Here is an 18,655-nt window from a genome sequence, read left to right on the forward strand (position 1 = left end):
CGTGCCACGAGCAGAAGGGATCATCGCCATTTTCTTTTCAGCCTTGTCTGAGAAGAGCACTGTGTCAGATCTCCCTCTTCCTTCGGGAAATGTATTCACACTTCTACTATAAATCATATTTACATGTGTGCACCTTTAGCCCTTGCTTCTGGTTACTTTCCACCACGGCCTTGTGCAGCGCTGGAAACCGGCAGGTTTCCTCGCTCCTTCCCCAGGATCCAGATCCCTCCTCTGGGTTAACTTAGTGCTCCCGCTCCTTGCTTCTCTGCTCCTCTGGAGCCTTTTCTTCTATTCTTTTTCTCTCCCTTTAGTGCCAAAAGCGAGAGAGAGTAATATTTGTGTTACTAACGTTAGGACAGAAAAGTAAATAGTTTTTTCTTTTCCTCATTTCTTTCGTTAAAGGGAGAGTGCTTCAGTGCAGAAGTGGCCTGTTTCCCTGTTGCTAGGCTACGGAGCCTGTGTGCACAGACAGCCCCTAGTTCCAGCTGCGTGACTTGATCGGCAGCTGGAGAGCTTGATCAGCACCTGAAGAGCTCTGCTGTACCGTGTGTACTGTACAGCAGTGCACAGTGGGGCAAGTGCCATATATACCTAAATACGCATGAACTTCAAATTTCAGTCACCGTATACATCTAAATATATGCACACTTCAAATGTTTCCACATTCACTGAACTACTGTTCTGTATACAGCTGTCTGCACCATGCCTGCGTTTTATACAAGAGCAATATTCCAGCGGAGGATATTGGCCCCCCCCCCCCGAGGGTGCAGATGGCCACGCATGGGTTTGAGCTGGCTCATGAGGACATCTTGTCCCTCGCAGCCTCTGAAGACTTGGATGCCCAGTGCTTTCATCCACCAACTTTCCAATCTGACAGGGAGAGGAAGCTTCACACACTCTGCCCAGTTCACATACTAGGTTGACCAGACTCGGGGTTGGCATCAAACAGAGCAGCTCTTTATCTGCTATGGGTCTGTTCCATGGACAAGCCCTGTCCAAACAACGGCTGTCAAAGTGGATTGCCGACACTGTCTGGATTGCCTATGAACTAGCCAAGTGGTTTTACACCTGTGGTACACGTGCCAGTACTGGTACACGAACGGCTTGCAGCTGGTACGTACTGGCAGTTATTCTTTATGACAGCGCAATTCCTCAACCACAATACTTCCTTAATCGCACCATCCTAATGTATCAATCTGTTTGTACCACTGAATCATGGATAAAAACAATTTAATCGAATACAAATGTTGTAAGTGCAGAGAGGTGCTGTATTCACACCAGAGGAATACGGGAACCCCAGTTTCTTGCAACAGTTGGGATGCTGACAAAACATGTGAGTGCTGCTGTGTCAAAATGCTTAAAATGAACAGTTGCATTCAAGTAATGTAGAAGAACAGCGAAAAACTAAAATAAACTAATACTTAGGGTTTGTGTGTTGCACACATGCCATTAACAAAATACTCTGGAAACCTAAATTAAGTTTTGAGTCAACATGAACTGATTTTTTTGTCTGTTGCATCTTGCATCCCAGATAGAATAGATTTAGTTACACTGACTACCATCAGGAGTTTAATGATCATTTAATTGAGCAGCAGATTTCCCAGTTAGATGATGAGTTGATAATATCTCTTCAGCCAAAGAAGCAGGCACGTTATCATAATGAAAAACAGTACTGTAGTGTGAGTTTTGTACTAAAGCAGGGTCAGCTTTTGCAAGGAAAACAATGCTTATTTCTCATACTGACCATTTTAAGAAATGTGAAAGCAGAATGCACAGAAATACATGGGACTGTAATTAGGAAGTGTACGGCTGAGAAAAAAAAAATGAAGGGAATCAAAAATTAAATGTACTGCAGCATACTTCATTGCAATAAAAAAAAAAAAACACCATTCACTAAATTTAGCTTTCAGATTATGCTAAGGAAAATATCTAAAATAAATTATAATGTGCTCGCTGTGGTGTATTTAATATCCTAAGTATAGCAGAACAAACTCACTGCACTTGAAACTTGTTTTTACTGAAAAATAAATGGTAACATGTAGTCATAAGAGCTGTCTGTGTTACATGCTGTCAGATCAGGACTTCACTAACACTGAGCATGGGAGCTGCAGCTTGCTATTTCCATATTACAACTGAACACAATTAAAGATGCTGTCACCAATTCCATACACAGCACTTGCAAAATATTTAAAATATAAACATGCTGAGTTAACTGCAGTCATCAGCTGCATAAATTAACCACTCAGCAGAATGAGGCAACAAAGTACAGTCACAGCAAACCTGGTTGTAATGGGGTAGGTCTCGGTTTTACAACAGCCGTTTAAGATTGCACATAGTTACTGGTACAACTGGTGGTCCCTGCTGGAAACACTGGTACTGGAGATGAAAAGGTTGAAAACCATTGATCTAGCCAACCTGCCCCCACCACAGACAGTTACTGGTCATACCACAAGAGGCCTCACAACCATTATTCCAGGGTACACCTGTCTGGGACATATGCAGTACTTCAGTGTGGGTGATCCTCCCATACTTTCACTAGATTCTGTAGACTGAATGTCTTAGATCCTGTGACAGGGAGAGCCCTGTTGCTGGTTCCTCCGCAAGCGTGTTCAGCTGAGACGCGTTGCTGGGCAACCAATTGGGCAGTTAGGCTCACCCAGCACTGAGGCTGCTGCATGGCCATTGCTACAGACGGACGATGAGCGAAAGCATGTGTTTGTTTAAATCAAGGAGGAGAACGTCTGCTGTGCAGGAACTACTGCATGAAACCCTTCCACTCCAACACGGTGCTCTTGAAGGCATTGCCCAGCTGAGGCCGTTTTGAAGAGAATGCTGGGACTCTGGGAGCCCAGAAGTAGGTCAGTTTAGGGGATGTTGATCCCAAAACATAGTTACTGTAGAGCGGGGTGTTTTTTTTTAGTGGGACTAGCTCTCGCTATTTTTTCTTTATTAAATCTTACATTTGGGCAACCAGTCGGTTAATGGAATTACATTTGCTACTTGAAAGGGAACGCTAGGTTATATATCATAACCCTGGTTCCCTGAAATAGAAATGTTATCCAGGGCTTGAATAGAAAATTGGCCCTGATCCCTTCTGCTCGCAGCACTTTATCCTCTTGGGGGTTGGGACTCCTCTGACACAAAGAGAGCTCTTGAGCAGTGTTGACATACATACTCAGGTAAATCAGGCTACACAGAGGTATATCTTAATTGCTAATGGATAACATTTCTATTTCAGGGAACCAAGATTATCATATACAACCCTGATGTTTAATGCATATAGTTCCCTGGCATTATTTGCTCAGAATAAAACTTCACTTGGCCTCCGGATTTTGAAAGCTAGTGGTCAAAAGGCCACCAACATACAAAGGACCTCTAAACTGTGGTAAATTACCAGAATTATCATGTGGCAGTGGGAAGCCACACCGTGCACAAAAATGAACCAGCGGTAGCTCTATTCACTAAGCTAATTATATGCACAAATAAAGAGAACTTCTGCATGCAAGTTCAACTCGTGGAATTGTGCATGAGGTTCACACATGCTGTATTATAGTGTGTGTGTGTGTGTGTGTGTGTGTATATATATATATATATATATATATATATCGAGAGAGAGAGAGAGAGATATTGTAATGAATTTGCTGCCGTCTTTCTGGATAATGACCTTGTGTGGTGTAATATATAAGAATAATTCCAAGCAAAACAGTACTTAGAATGAAACACGCCGGGGCATGGCTTAATTTGAAAGCAAAACAACTGCACTGTTCATGCAAACAAAAACAAAAGTAAAGCCTAAACCCTTTTTTGGGTCTAATTAAACAGTTAAGGTTTTCCCTCTCTAAACGGGGACAGGCTACTCATGTTTTCCCCAAATTACACACACAGGTAACTTATTTCCTTTTTTTTCTTTCTTTCTTTTCTTTGTACACAAGCAACTCCACTCAGGCTCTCAGCAAGTCCGCCTCACGTTTTCCTTCCCCCTACCTTCTCAACCTTACCACTTTTATCTGCCAGACAATTACACAATTAAACAACTAAGCCACATTGGACATAATTCCTGACATCAATATGTTCCCCAGGGTCTTAATGCCGCCAAAGCCCTTTCTGACATAATACCCTTTTTCCAACCAAACATAACATTGCTTCTTTTTTTAAACCCAACCTCTTAAATCAACCTGTGATAACAGTTTTACATTCATTTGTTAAAATTCTAATTTAAAACATTATCTCCACACTTTGTTTACCACCCAGTTGGTTTATGTTGTATATATAAGTAGAAGAAGTGGTGGGGAATTATGAAAGGCTTTTTGGTGCAGAATCAGCGAGAACATTAACTTCAATGAAACATTAAGGACAAAACAGATGCACTCAGGAGGAGGAGGGCGGGGGTCCTGTCCCAAATCACAGCGTCCTGCGAGACAGTCAAAGCAGAGATGTTTAACTCTGCAAATCAAATAAATATTTGTTTTTCTCAATCTGGTCTCCCTCGGATTTATTTTGTAATATTAATCAAAAGTCAGCAAAGTACTTGCTCAGACAATTAAAAGTTCACTGTTTACATTTCAAAAGGTGTTTGGTGAAACGTCACTTTTTTAACATTTGATGCTGTTTGATTGCTTGTATTTATGACTGCACCTCAACTCGCACTCTGTGTACGTTCATTTATTGGACATTTACAGTTTCTTTTGTATATTTTAAAGCTGTTTTAAGCATAGCCTACTTAAATATCACAAGTACATGGTGTGATACCCTCTACAATTGTTTATTACAAAATAACTAGACAAACACTGAACAAACAAAACAAAACAACCACTCAACCAAACAAGTAAGTATCTTGCTAGTGTTTCCAGCACAAACAGCAATTGCTGTTTTTAATGTTGTTTCTTTTTATTCTCTCTCTCTCTCTCTCTCTCTCTCTCTCTCTCTCTCTCTCTCTCTCTCTCTCTCTCTCTCTAAATTTTCCAGGGCCCTACATATAAGGCTAGTATGATCTGTGCTCAATCTGTATCTAGTTATTACCTCCTCCTCACACAGCCCTAGTAATGTCTGCCTGGTCTGAAATACTCTCTCCCTGACCCTTCTTCTCACTCTCCTGTGCAGCTCTTCAGCTGATTCTGTGACTGCGCCTGGTTTCAATAAGCAGTACTTTTAACACACGCTGAGGCACCTAGTAAAGTGAGCGCCCTTAAGTGAATATGGTTTGCATATCAAATACCTCCCTCGCGGTATTTTGTGATTTTGTATACATTTTCACACATTAGCATCATTCAGTATGATTCAAATGCAGTACTTTTTCCACGCACCTTTTTCCCTTCGCTAGGTTGTCTGCCACTAGTTAGTGAATACAGCAGGTGTACAGTAAGCCCCTTTACTGTGTGCAAAACACATTAGCGCTGTTTAGTGAATGAGGCCCAAAGGGATTTGTCCAGAAGTTTCATGAATGTCAAGCTTTTTTTTTTTTAAATCATAAATGGTAAATCAGTTTAATTTCAGTTTTCAATTTCATCTTTCTATTGTATACAGTAAAACCTCTCTAACCCAGCCGATCTACAAATAGGCTTTCTGTATAATTCGTCACGATTTTTGTGTCCTTCCCAAATCCCTATTGAAATGAATGGTGTGATACCCTCTACAATTGTGAAAATGTCTATTCTGGAATCCAGCATGATTTTTAGTCTCTATCTAAAATCAGTGTAAATCTGACTGCAATCCAGCTCAATTTTTCTTTTCTAAGTTTAAAACTAGTATAAAAAAGCAAGGTGTTGTGTATGTTTTACATATATGTATTTTACTATATACTCACAAGTCCTGCTGGCGGCATTCTGAATTGTTCAGTTGAACAGCATATTAAATGTCTAACAGATAAGATGAGTTATCTTTTGAAAGAACATTTGCACATATTAAAAAGGCTGAAGGACAAAACCAACATAAAAAAAATCTAAGTGAAGAATTCAAAATCACAAGGCAAACAATTTCAGACATTCTGAAAAGAAAAGAAGCCTACTTAAAAGAAACACAGAGAAAACCTGAATGCCAGCAGAAAACCTTTTGCAGGTAGAAGCATATATATATATATATATATATATATATATATATATATATATATTAATATATATATGATATTTATATATGATTCTATACACTATATATATATATATATATATATATAGATATATATATATATATATATATATATATATATATATATATATATATATATATATATATATATATATATATATAGCTATCGTGTTCATATAGTTATCATTTACATCTTTTTTATGTAAGGGGGCTTTTTTTACAGTAATTCCTGCACACTGTCTAATCTGGCACAATTTTCTGGTCCCAATCGACGTCGGATTGGACAGGTTTTACTTTATGAGATTAATGCAAAGATCCTGTACAGCAAACACTTATGAAGGCCTGTAAACAAGGTATACAGTGCACAGGTATACAGGTGATACACGTGCTCCAAACAACGACAGACACAAAGATCACGATTCAAACAGTTCTTTTATTGCTGTTCACAGTTTAAAACTATTAAATAATAGTACTGGCTCTACACAGGGGTTCAGTCCCGAAATACTGCAACAAGAATAACACACAACACAGGCACAGTCACTTCTCCTGACTCTTAGTGCAGGTGCAGTGCAAGGCAATAATAGTGACAGTGGAGCAGTGTAGTCTGGGCTTGGTGCTGGCCTGTAGTGACAGCTCCCAGTTCGTGTTAGCCGTCTAACAACGACAAACACAGACAGTTAGCAACAAACAGAACACTTAACACTCACGATACTTTTCAACACTCTGTTTCCTTTACTGGTCCTTACGACATCCATAACAAAGGAACAGATTGCATCATCACATCCCCTGAAATATCGAAGCCCCCTTCGATAGCTAGTTCAATCACATATCCTCCAATCCATGACTGACACATCGCTTACCGCATTAGGGCGATGACCTTGGGCATTGTGACTCCACCCCCTTCCTGTATGGCTGGCTTCCGACTGACCCTGGAATGAACTGCCAAACCATCCAGTACGGGGCACACTGTTCCTGTTATTCAGCACCCTCACAGGTCGGGAGGGAGATTGTTGACCAGGATTTATTCGCTCTCTGTCACAAGGCCACATTGACTTTTTTTTTTTTCTCCTTTAGGCAAGACAAACTGAAGATTCACATGCGGAAGCACACAGGAGAGCGGCCGTATAGCTGCATCCACTGTAACTCCAACTTCGTGCACAACTACGACCTGAAGAACCACTTGCGTATTCACACTGGCATGCGGCCCTACCAGTGTGAACACTGCTACAAGAGCTTCACCCGCTCCGACCACCTGCACCGCCACATCAAGAGGGAGAGCTGTCAAGTCTCACGCCCCCGACGAGGCCGCAAACCTGCTGCCTGGCGCTCTGCTAGCTCGCTCTATGCTCAGAGTGCCCGCAACAATAACAGACCTCTCCAGAAGGAGCAGCAGACCGGAGGCAGGCACCTCCCCCTGACCCTTGACATGGATATCGCAGGCCCTGCTGACAAATACTTCTTGGAAGAACGGTGTCACAGCAGCAGCAGCAGGAATGGTTTGAGCTTCAGTGTAGAGGATTTGGACAATAGCATAGAGAGTTCGGAGGTCAAGCTTTCTGAAAGGAAGCACGTGCTGGAAGCAGAGCGGAACCGAGGGGTCTTCACTTTTGCTCTGGCCCACGAAGATAGCCTCCCACATCGCCCCTTCTTCTCCGTTACTGACCCGTGGGGCATAAGGCTTGGACACACTTCTTCCATACCAGAAGCCAGTAACTAAAAAAAATGATAATAAATATACACATACATGAAAAGGGGAAAACCAAAACATGGACTTGCAGATCTGATTCCTGATAGCCCCACTTGATTGAGTGATTTGGGGTTTATTGGTGCGAGGCAAAAAGTGTTTGTACCACTGATACTTACCAGCAACTAGCCAACATTATTTTAGAACCTTATTTGTTTTGTTGGGTAGCAGTGTACGTTTTCACACAAACATGTTTCTAATTGTGAAGCATAATGAAGACAATTGTTTATTTGCTTGGCCATCTGAAAGGAACTTTGCCCTGGGCACCCACGTGCAAATATTCATGCAGATTTGTTTGCATTTACTTGGGCATATGTAAAAATTTTATTGGGGCATGTAACTTGTGTCAAAAAATAGGTTTTCTAATGATACAGTTTAATTTTTTTAAAGGCTTGTAAAAACTATACATTTTAAGTTCTGGAAGCTATTATGTTTTGTAAACTTCACTAAGTATCCAGCACAACTTTGTTTGCTGGACCTTAAGCATTGGTTCTGTTGTATAATGTGCTTCTGAACCTTTTTGCCTAGCACTTGTACACTTCAAATGGATGGCTATGTTTTATGTTAGGTTTGACTGAACTTGTGCAGTACAGACCATCCAAACTCATGTATTGTAAACTTGAATCCCTTCACTTTAACAGCCTGCTTTGTTTTCAGTCCAATTCATTTTTAGCAGGTAACTGCCACCCCAGGGTCACACAGTAAACAGCCAATGACTACTGCTGTACCACAAGGCCACATTCAAAATCAAGAAATGTCATGCTGAAAACACGCACACACACCACCCTACAAAAAATAGGTTATGTGGTAAAGAAAAAAATAAAACTTTCAAATAAACTGATAAAGTATGTTTTGCCTTTTTATATAATTATTTAAAGAGATAATGTGGAGTACTCGAAAATGCACTCAGCATTTGTCTTTAAGTCAGTGTATCAAACTAATCCTTTTAGAGCCATCTGCTTCACAGCTATTTTTCTTGATTTTAATGAGGATTTGAAACTGGAGCACATTGATTCTGTGTACAGATGCTGAAGTGTTGCACATCCCACAATCCCGCCTTCTGGTCAGGGAAGGCACACACGAGTGGTTAGCACTGTTCAAGTGTCTGAGCTGATTCTTGTAACCTTTTCTGGTGACCAGCAGGTTTTAGTTACAAATTTGTAAGTCCTTGTCTTACTTTAAGTGTTTCCTTTCTTGAACTATGTGGCCTTGAGTGGCATTTTACCAGGGATTCAGTTTTGCAAAATGCATCATGAAAAAAGAAATAACATTACCCAATACTATGTTTTGTATATTGTGCACAGAGGGGTAAACGTGTAGCCCTTAAATCTACATGCATAAATATGGACAAGTGTAATTAAAGAATATGTAACTTTAAGGAGCACTCATTACAGAACGAAGTTTAGAAAATTACTTCCACAAGTTTGTCTCGGTAACAAAAAAGGGGTGATTGTCAGCCCTGTTTTTTTTTTAATTTGTTGTTATTTTTGACCTGTATTGGCCTTGTTTGTTCAACTATATATGGATGACATTTCTAGATATTTATGAATATTTGAATTTGCATTTCCTATATTTTAATGTTAGAATTTTTACAATTTCCCAAACACTTGGGAGAGTCGAATGGGTCTGGGACCTGTGTTTTGATCTCTGTTCCATGCAAGTTCAAATGTAAACTTGAACAGTCTTACGTTGTTTGGATTGTCCTGGGTACTGACCATAAAGGTCTCCACACACCAGTCGCGAAGCGACAAGCGAATGTGTCGTACGACACACCACACCATGACAAGCGGGTGACACTGAAACGGGTGACGCTGAAACACAGAAGCGATGCGAACAAAATAGGATTGGTGTCTAACTTTGCGATTTTGTCACGCAGCAGTTAGGGAACTAACCAGTGAGGAACAGCTTTCCTTGTGTGCCTTCAGTAAACAATGGCTGAAGAAAAAATAATTCTTGCAGTATCAAAATACACAGAGCTGTACAATAAAGGACACAAAAATGATAAAGACACGGCAGTGGGGGAGAACATCTGGGTCCATTCCCAGGGAATTGGCTATAGCTGGTGTGTGGTTTGTTTACCATGTTTGAAATTTGCCAAGACATCGCCACTGGTGTAAAGGTAGTGTCGCAGCGAAAATACAATTTTATTGCCAGACAAATCACATCACGTCCGGTGTGTGGAGACCTTAAGAGTTAGGGCTGACTTCCCCTGGTCTTTAATGGTTTGGTACAGTAATTCAGTGAAGGAGATCTTAATATTTTACCTTCTTAATTTTGTATTGTTTTTATAGGCCACAGTTATATGACTTAAAACAACAGCACCTACTTCATATATTAGAAAAAAAAAAATGAAACAGTAAAATTAAGACATCAATGTACAATATATGTAAGTTTTTACACTGAGAAACAATAGGTCATGAATTTGTGAGAAGAACCACATTCCACTGGTGGCATCAGCACCTCAGTAGTTATATAATTATGGTATTCTTAATCCTTTTTTTTACCATCAGAGTAAAGAGGTAGTTGCATCAGACAAAAATGAATCAGCAACAAGGAGTACTGTTCTATTTTTTTGTAATTTGTATTTTTTGGGACATAGTTTGGTTTTGCAATCTAGTTTGTTTTCAGGTTGCAGTGGGATATTTCTTGAAGCAAGAAAACAAATATCCCTGGAAGAGGGAAGACCTGTTAATACTGTGTCTGAAACAGTCGAGTTTTCCCTCTATTATCCTAATGGGTCCTACTTGCTGCTGATCAGCTCCTGTTCCTAGTTTTACAATGACACGATAAACAGAAGATTTTATTTGATAATTATCAGTTACTATAGTTTCAGCTATCTATCTACCTATCTATATGTGAGTGTGTAGGGATTCAAAATGCACAGCTTTTCCTTTTTTATCTATCTATCTATCTATCTATCTATCTATCTATCTATCTATCTAATATATATATATATATAATATATATATATAATTAATATATATATATATATATATGATAATATATATATATAGAGATAGATGTGGGTGGGTGTGGGTGTGTTTTATAATTGCAACAGTTTTTTTTTTTTTTTAGCTTGCTCATAATAACTGTGGCCTACAAACTAATGTCTTATATTTTGTGGAACAAATTGTTTTACTTGACTTGCACTAATTGCTTTAAATTCTGAATAGTAGCTAGATTCTTTTCATATATTGCAATTCCTATTGGCTGGCAGGACAGCGGTTTGTGGCATACCTATTATGCACTTTATCGTTTGAACGTGAATCACGGTTACAAAGAAATACATTGGAGTTTTAGTAAACTATTCCAACCCAAATATATATATATATATATATATATATATATATATATATATATATATATAGAGAGAGAGAGAGAGAGAGAGAGAACGAGAGAGAGAATATATATAATTAATATCAAAATTCACAAAACAACAACAACGTTCAAAAAGTATGGGTGTGTTCGGGGCTAACAAAAAATGTCTGTTCTTTTTAATAAAAATGTAGATTCCCTTACTGATCTGTAAATGCTATTTTTTATTATTATTAAATTCTTTTATGTGTGTCCTTGTCCTTAATGAATGAATAATGGTGCTTGCTTCAGCAGACACTGCGGACTGGGTTTTTTTGTTTCCTCAGCATGCATACAAATGCGTTTGAATTCGTCTTCTATGTGCAGGTTTTACCTTTTGATGTGCCTTTTTTAACACAAAATATACCTGCAGTACATCCTTAGTTTTCCTCTATATAATTTATCAAAATCATGAAATACAGAAGGCAGTAAATTAGTGGGCAGAGGGGAACTACATGTTTAGTACAGTTATACTGTGACCTGATAGTTTACAATAAATGAAACTTAATCAAACAGACTATAAAAGAACAACATTCTAAATATCATTTAAAAAGCTTCATTTTATCCTCATACAGCACTGGTGTTCTGGCACTGACCTCTGCTGGTTGCCTACATTTAACAACCTTCATGTTACAGCCTTCCCATGTGTGGCATCTCACAAACCAAAATGCTGGACTGTAGTGGTGTGCACACTGTAAAACCAGGGAATGGACAAGGCTGTGCAGTGCAGCACACTATAAAACATTTACTCTAGTTTGGATGTATATCAAATGGTGCAGGATAGCATACAGTGACTTTATTTAGTCTGTAACCATAGAAGTAACATTTTGAACCAAAGCCTCTAATAAGAAGTGCACATCTTTCATATCTGTGGTAATAAAAGAAGTGCTAATAAAATAAAATGTCAAAGAAATAAGCAAGTGACACAGATAGGCCAAGGCATTCTTACAAACCTTCTCTCACTTGATATTAAAACACAGTGCAGAATATTCAGGTGTGAACTGATTCCAAGTGGAAAATTGTTTAATTGGGTCTTTAGGCCAATACAAATATTCCAATAGGAAAAAGATGTTACTGAAATCTAGAAGCCATCAGTCTTATAATGTTACCTTTTAAATTTAGGTCACATGTTAAAAGTATGTTACAGTCAATTAAAATCATGATGTTTCTTGTTTTTTTTTAGCAGTTTAGCCCCTCATTAGTATTGTGAACAGAAAGATCCTGTAGTGATTCTTAACCTGCATGAACTGGAGCTGTTATGGGTATCTGAAGCCATCAGATATCTGATTTGTACAGTCTTAGATTTAGAACCACCTGCTAACCAAACACCTGCTATTGGTCTGCCAGTATCAAAGCCTACATATCTTTAAAAAGGCAAACAAAGAGCCTCATATTTCATAACAGCAACGATAATGTTACTACAGCTTATAAAAGGTAGAAAAATAGAAATTTCAAAGCAGGACAGTGATCGTCACCTTTTTGGAAGAATGAACGTTTCTTGAATGGTGTTGTTTTTCAAATGGCTTTGAAAGTAGTGTTTGCCATCATGTCTTGCTTGGAGTGGGAACAGTACATTTTCAAAATGACTGGACTAGCAATTACAACAAAGTGCAATGCAGTCTGACCCTTAACAGCACACATTCTGAATTAAAATTAACATTAACAACATTAGCACTGTCCTTTCAGTAAGTCTAATTCTTAAACAAGATTTTAAGGTGACAGAAATATTGATAACCACTTTGGGCAAACAAACAAGGAAGATTTGAGCTATTCTCACATGAAGACAATTGTACATACATGTTGAACATTATTGCACTATTCCAAAAATTCTATATATATATATATATATATATATATATATATATATATATATATATATATATATTAATATTAAATATAATTATATTATTTTAAACCTTTTTCATACTGAATTTTTACAAAAAAACTTTTTTTGTGATCATTGGGATGTGGATATTTTTTAAAAATGTTTTTTTTAAAAAAAGACCTGTAAGATGCCACTCGGGTGGGGGGAAGAACTAGTCTTTGTCCAGAGGGACACTTTGGGAATTTATTGAGCTGTTTTGACAGAAGGTCAGGTTGATAACATTTTGTTGATAATGTAATGCTGAAGACTGCCATAGTTAACCTTGAGTAGTCTAACCTTGAAAGTAGGGTCTCCTTGCTAGTACTTATAGGTATAACTGGGAAAAGTGTACATTTAGGAATATGTTTATTTGTGTTACTAAATATATATTTTACTTAATTGCAAATATTTTTGCAGAGATTGCAAGGTTTTTTTGACACCTTAATTTGTAAACTTTCTGAAAAACAAGGAAAGAACCACATCCCATCTCACCAATGCAATAAAGCCATTGAAAAGGAGCAGCTGGGATCTTACTAAAACGGCAGATGCTATCAACATAGAAGCCTCAAAGCAGAAAGATTTTAACATGTGAAATACAAAGAATGAGTTTTTAAAAACACGTTTACCCTGCAGATGGCGCCTGTGTCATTGGAAGCACAATTTCTTTGATTTATTTTTTGTATCATATGTTGTAGACAGAACAATTTTCAACACCAACACTTTAAAAAATATAACTGATTGATTTTTTAAATGCAATATTTTTTTTGGGGGGGGGGGGGGGGGGGGGGGGGGGGTGGGGTGGGGGTGGGTCTTAATTTAACCGGCGCCAAAGCTTAAAGAGGTAATGATTGATTGTGCCTTTATCACTGAATTTACAGTAACAAAAAGTTGACCACTGTACATTTTTCCATGGTTATAAAAGACATTTACAATAGTTTACCATGTTTTTTATATGCTTTACGATACTGCTCTGGGATTTACATATTGTTATCTATGCTTTATGCTTCCACAATTTGACATGTTTTTACTATAGTCAACATGTATACGGGCTCCACCTACTTCTATGCTTTACTCCAAAGCAAATGGAACCAACAGGATTCAAATGTCTCATAATCACAAACTATTGCAAGAAAGTTGGAACCACAGGCACATGACAGCCAGTTAGACAGAGCAATAGAGGAAAATGATACAAAAAATCTTGTGATGGACCACTGTAATGTACTCCACTGCCTTTGTCACTAAGTACATTGTGTCACTACTACAATAACCACTTGTATTTCCAGTTCCCAGAGGTGCATAATTATTGTCGTGGTATTGAATAAACATAACCAGACACGTAATGGTCCCTAATGCATATCTGTAATATGTGAATAAAGAATTGGTTGGCAGTGGATCCCTATTGTTTATCCTTTCACTGCTCTTTGGCTGTTCCTGTGCTATGACTAATGTTTGTTTTGCAAACTTTATTTACATTATAAAAAAGGTTGTCAAATCATTTTTTTTTTTTTATGCATTTATTTTTAAACACCAAAGCCTGGAAAACTACAAAAAAATGTCAACAGGAATAAAACAAATAAAGTATTCTCTTTTGAAAGGAAGTTATTTGTAGGCAGTTCATAGTTAAGGGGAGTGGTCAAAGGGATTTGATAATGGATAAAGCCTTCGATGTTACTGCAGTGTAGGAAACTGCATGTATTATATATTATACAGTGTATCTATGTTTCCCTGTATAATGTAATATTTGTAATATACATTAAATTATCAAATAGATTATATATATTATATATATATATATATATCATATAGATATATTAGATATATATTATTCAATCATTAGTGAAAAACCCAGAAATAAAATCTATGGTTTACTAACATCAACAGTGATTAGCTGTACAAAATAGCCCATGTATTGGTTGGTTCCATTAGAAAGAAACTTTATGTTGGATTTATGTATTTATCATTTTAGCATGCTGTGCTAATATGATGATTTTTTAAAAAATGTTTATTTAGTTTATTGTATTTATGGATATACAATTATAATAAACTATAAAAACTGTACAGTATGACTTGTTAGTTTTGTTTGATAGTTAAAAATATATATTTAATGTCAATTACTTATTATCGGAGAAGATTTTAAAACTGTAGGCTTGGCTGCAGCTTTTTCAGATCAGTCCAAAGCATTTCTATTGCATTGCGATCATGTGTTGAGAAGGCCAGAACATTTATCTTCGGTTTCTTCAAGAACTCCAGAGTTGACTTAGCTGTATGCTTTGGTTGTTGTCTTTTTGGAAGATAAATAGTCTGCCAATCAACCTATGAGCAGATGGTATCATTGTACTTAGTAGAATGTTTTGCTGCACGGCTGCATTTGTACGATCTTCAATCACATGAATGCTTCCAGTCCCTGAACTGCTAAAGCACCCCGATATCATGGTCGGACCACCTTTATGTTTAACTATAGGTACAAGTTTTTCTTCATTGAACGCTTTCCCTTTAGACTTTCCCTTTTTACACTTTTCCCCTTTTCTCCAAACATACTGTGGTGCATTTTGAGGGAAAAGTTATATTGTAGTGTCATTGGACCAGATAATTTTGTTGAGGCTTCCGATTCCTCTTCATATTTCTTTGCAAATTTTAGACGGTTTGTTTTAGAGCTGTTGTGTGTTCAGGTGCCTTTATATAGTTATTTTGTGTACTGTTGTCCCTGATTATTTTTAGCTGCTCGGACGATTGTCCTATCTGCAGTACCTGTAATCTTCTTTAGATGTCCACTTTTTTCAAGTGTTTCATTTGAATTTGTTCTGTGCCACTTCTTGATTATTGCTCTGATTGCAGATTTTGGTATTCCATATTTCTGTGATAATGTTCTGTAGCCATTTTCTTTGTTGTAGTTTGCTACGAAGGCTCTTTTTAAACATGAATCCAACCTCTGTGTCTTGACCATCATCTGCTGTGTTGCCAAACACTCTTCTTCAACAGATAATTGCCTCTTTTTCTGGCTATTGAATTTATAATGCAGCTTTATTACTGTGTCAGTATTTAACATGTGTTCTTGAATTATCTTAAATTAAGAGTAGGGTGCCAATACTTTTGTCTGCATCTACATGTCTGAATAGTAAAATACACACTATTTTGTTAGTAAAACGACACATGGATGGATGGATGGAGTTTTCCAGCCTCACTCAAACATTGGCACCCTCCCCCCACAAGTATTTCACGGTCCTGGTCTAATTTGCATATAAGGCAGACTGGAGGAGTGATATAGACCAAGAGCCTAACAACGCCCCGCAGTCCATCTGCAGGACTACGAACAAGGCTGTCGGTCAATATCAAACTAGAGCAAGTTTCCCAGTCCTGGTCCTGGGGATCCACTCTGTCTTCTGGTTTTCATTCTGAGTCATCAATTACTTAATTGGATCCTTAATTGAATTATGCATTATCTCAGTAATTGAGAGCTCAGTGGGAATGAAAAACAGAAGACGCAGTGGGTCCCCAGGACCATAATTGGGAAACCCTACACTAGAGTATAGAACTCTACTGTGGTCACTAGAGTGACCCATACCATTGCAGCCAGTGTCGGCATCATGGGAAGGGCTTTTTGTTAGGTTTTTAACTTTTTCAGTAACTTTGGCTAAATACATCTAGACAGACAGACAGACCTGAACAACTTAGCTAATCAATAAACTGAAAATGTGGTTGTGCAAAATACATTTTAAAAAAATGTAATAAAAATACTAAGAATGCTGCTTGCACACCTTGTAGATGGAATTAATGCATCACAAAATGAAAATACTAAACAACTAGAAACAAATAAAGATTTGGTGTACCATTATTTTGTAGTTATGGATCATTATTTAGGTAAACATTATACCTTTACACATAATAAAATTTATTTTGAGCTTGTCTTTGAGTGCCAGTCATCTATTTGTCTTTTCGTATGTAACAGCTGAGAGTCTGGAAAGATGACCTAAAGCAGAAAGAAAGCGAACGGTCAACCATGGGTGGGGGTTTGGTTTTGTTTCTTATTATACTCTGTCACTGGACTGATTAAGCCTGTGTTCAGTCTGCATTTAAAATGGTGTTACCTCAATTAACCATTCAGCTGGAAGCGTCTAGTGTATTTGCTGTATACAGAACAGGAAAGCCCCTTGGAAAGCCCCTTCAGATTAATCCAGGACAGCTGGTCCCCCTTACACACACCCACACCCTCTCTGGCCAAGTTATGATTTAAGACAACAGATGGATAATATACTACGGGCTTTAAGATCCGTCAACAACAGTACCCATTGGTTCACAATAACAAAACAAAAACTACAGTCAGGATTACGGGAATGGGTTTCTTGCTGTTAAAATTATGCTAACTATGGAAAAAAATGTGTATTTGAATACCTATCTATGTATAATAATTTGTATAAAAGTTACAGTATGCTATTACTATAACTTAATAAAGGGGAATAATGATAAAACTATTAAATTGGCATGCTTGTATTTATAAATATAAGTCATACCAGAATCAAACTCCTGACAGTATTTATAGGGTTACAAAAGCCTGTAAATTCCAGCACTGGTCTATGTCTTAGTTGCTACTCTGGTTGTTGCCTACAATAGTAACAGCACACAATTTATATAAACCTATACTGTGATTGTATATACCTGCTGGACATGCAATCAGAAATATGTACACGTGATCCTATTTCCAATTCATGCTGGTCAGTTGCAGTGTCATTGACCAGTCACTTTTGTTTGATAAGGTGACTATAGCAAGAACAATGCTTTACATAGCTATGTATAATTATATTCGAGATAAAGTAATTGGAAATACTGAAAATAAAAATAAAGCATCACCTCCCCATCTATAATATAGTATTTTAGTAATATAAGAGACTGACTGAGCATTCTGATCTTATCGTGCCCCCCGCGCTCGCTTGTCAACGTTGCAGGTGGTCCTGGTACTGTATGCTTTACCTATTCCTCACAATAAAAAGCATACGCCAGTGAGATTCAACTGAGAACATTCACATTGAGACGGCGAAGATTCAACAGGAATTCGGAAAATAAAATAAAAAGTTTAATTCAACAATATTCATTTTGGCAAAGTAATCCTTTCGTGTACGACTAAAACGTGACCTACATTAATATCCTAAACAATGGCATAACAAGCGTGGTTTTAGTTCACCGTTCACGTTAGGCGAGCTACATAAGGTGTTACATAACTAACTGAAATCGTATTTAGCAAATAATTACTGTTTGTTATATTAGTTTTAGTTCTGAAAATTGAAGGCGTGTTTCTTTTTGCTCAGCAGTATCGAACGAGCACCCCTTTTTTCATCAAACTAAGATTTCCTGAAGGGCCTATATTGTTTCTTGCGGAAGGACACGGGTGTGCTGCAACACAAATGTTTTGAGACGGTTCAACTTAACCCACTGTCCTTCTGTCCCTGCCCCCGAGTGAGCCGAGTCTATTATGAAGTCACCTGACAGACAGTTATGTTCACGAATCGCATCCTGATTTTGACTGGTTAAACTTTATTGATAGTCCATTCCTACCAATCGTCTTATAGGATGGGCGGGGTAGACAGTGAAATTTGTTGGCATTGCCAGATTTTGATTGA

General features: G+C 37.7%; 1 protein-coding gene across 6 annotated transcripts in view; it reads left to right on the forward strand.

Annotated features, from left to right (window-relative positions):
* Positions 1 to 10,723, forward strand: part of LOC121303821 (zinc finger and BTB domain-containing protein 7C-like) — a 68,243-nt gene extending 57,520 nt beyond the window's left edge. For all 6 annotated transcript variants that reach the window (XM_041234646.1, XM_041234637.1, XM_041234653.1 and 3 more), the window contains one exon: positions 7,156 to 10,723. In XM_041234646.1, the coding sequence (XP_041090580.1) occupies positions 7,156 to 7,798 (643 nt within the window). In that variant the 3' untranslated portion in view covers positions 7,799 to 10,723. The remainder of the gene's footprint in view (positions 1 to 7,155) is intronic.
* The last annotated feature ends 7,932 nt before the right edge of the window (positions 10,724 to 18,655 follow it).

The sequence above is a fragment of the Polyodon spathula genome, chromosome 2 (genome assembly GCF_017654505.1).
Source record: "Polyodon spathula isolate WHYD16114869_AA chromosome 2, ASM1765450v1, whole genome shotgun sequence".
NCBI classification, from domain to species: domain Eukaryota; kingdom Metazoa; phylum Chordata; class Actinopteri; order Acipenseriformes; family Polyodontidae; genus Polyodon; species Polyodon spathula.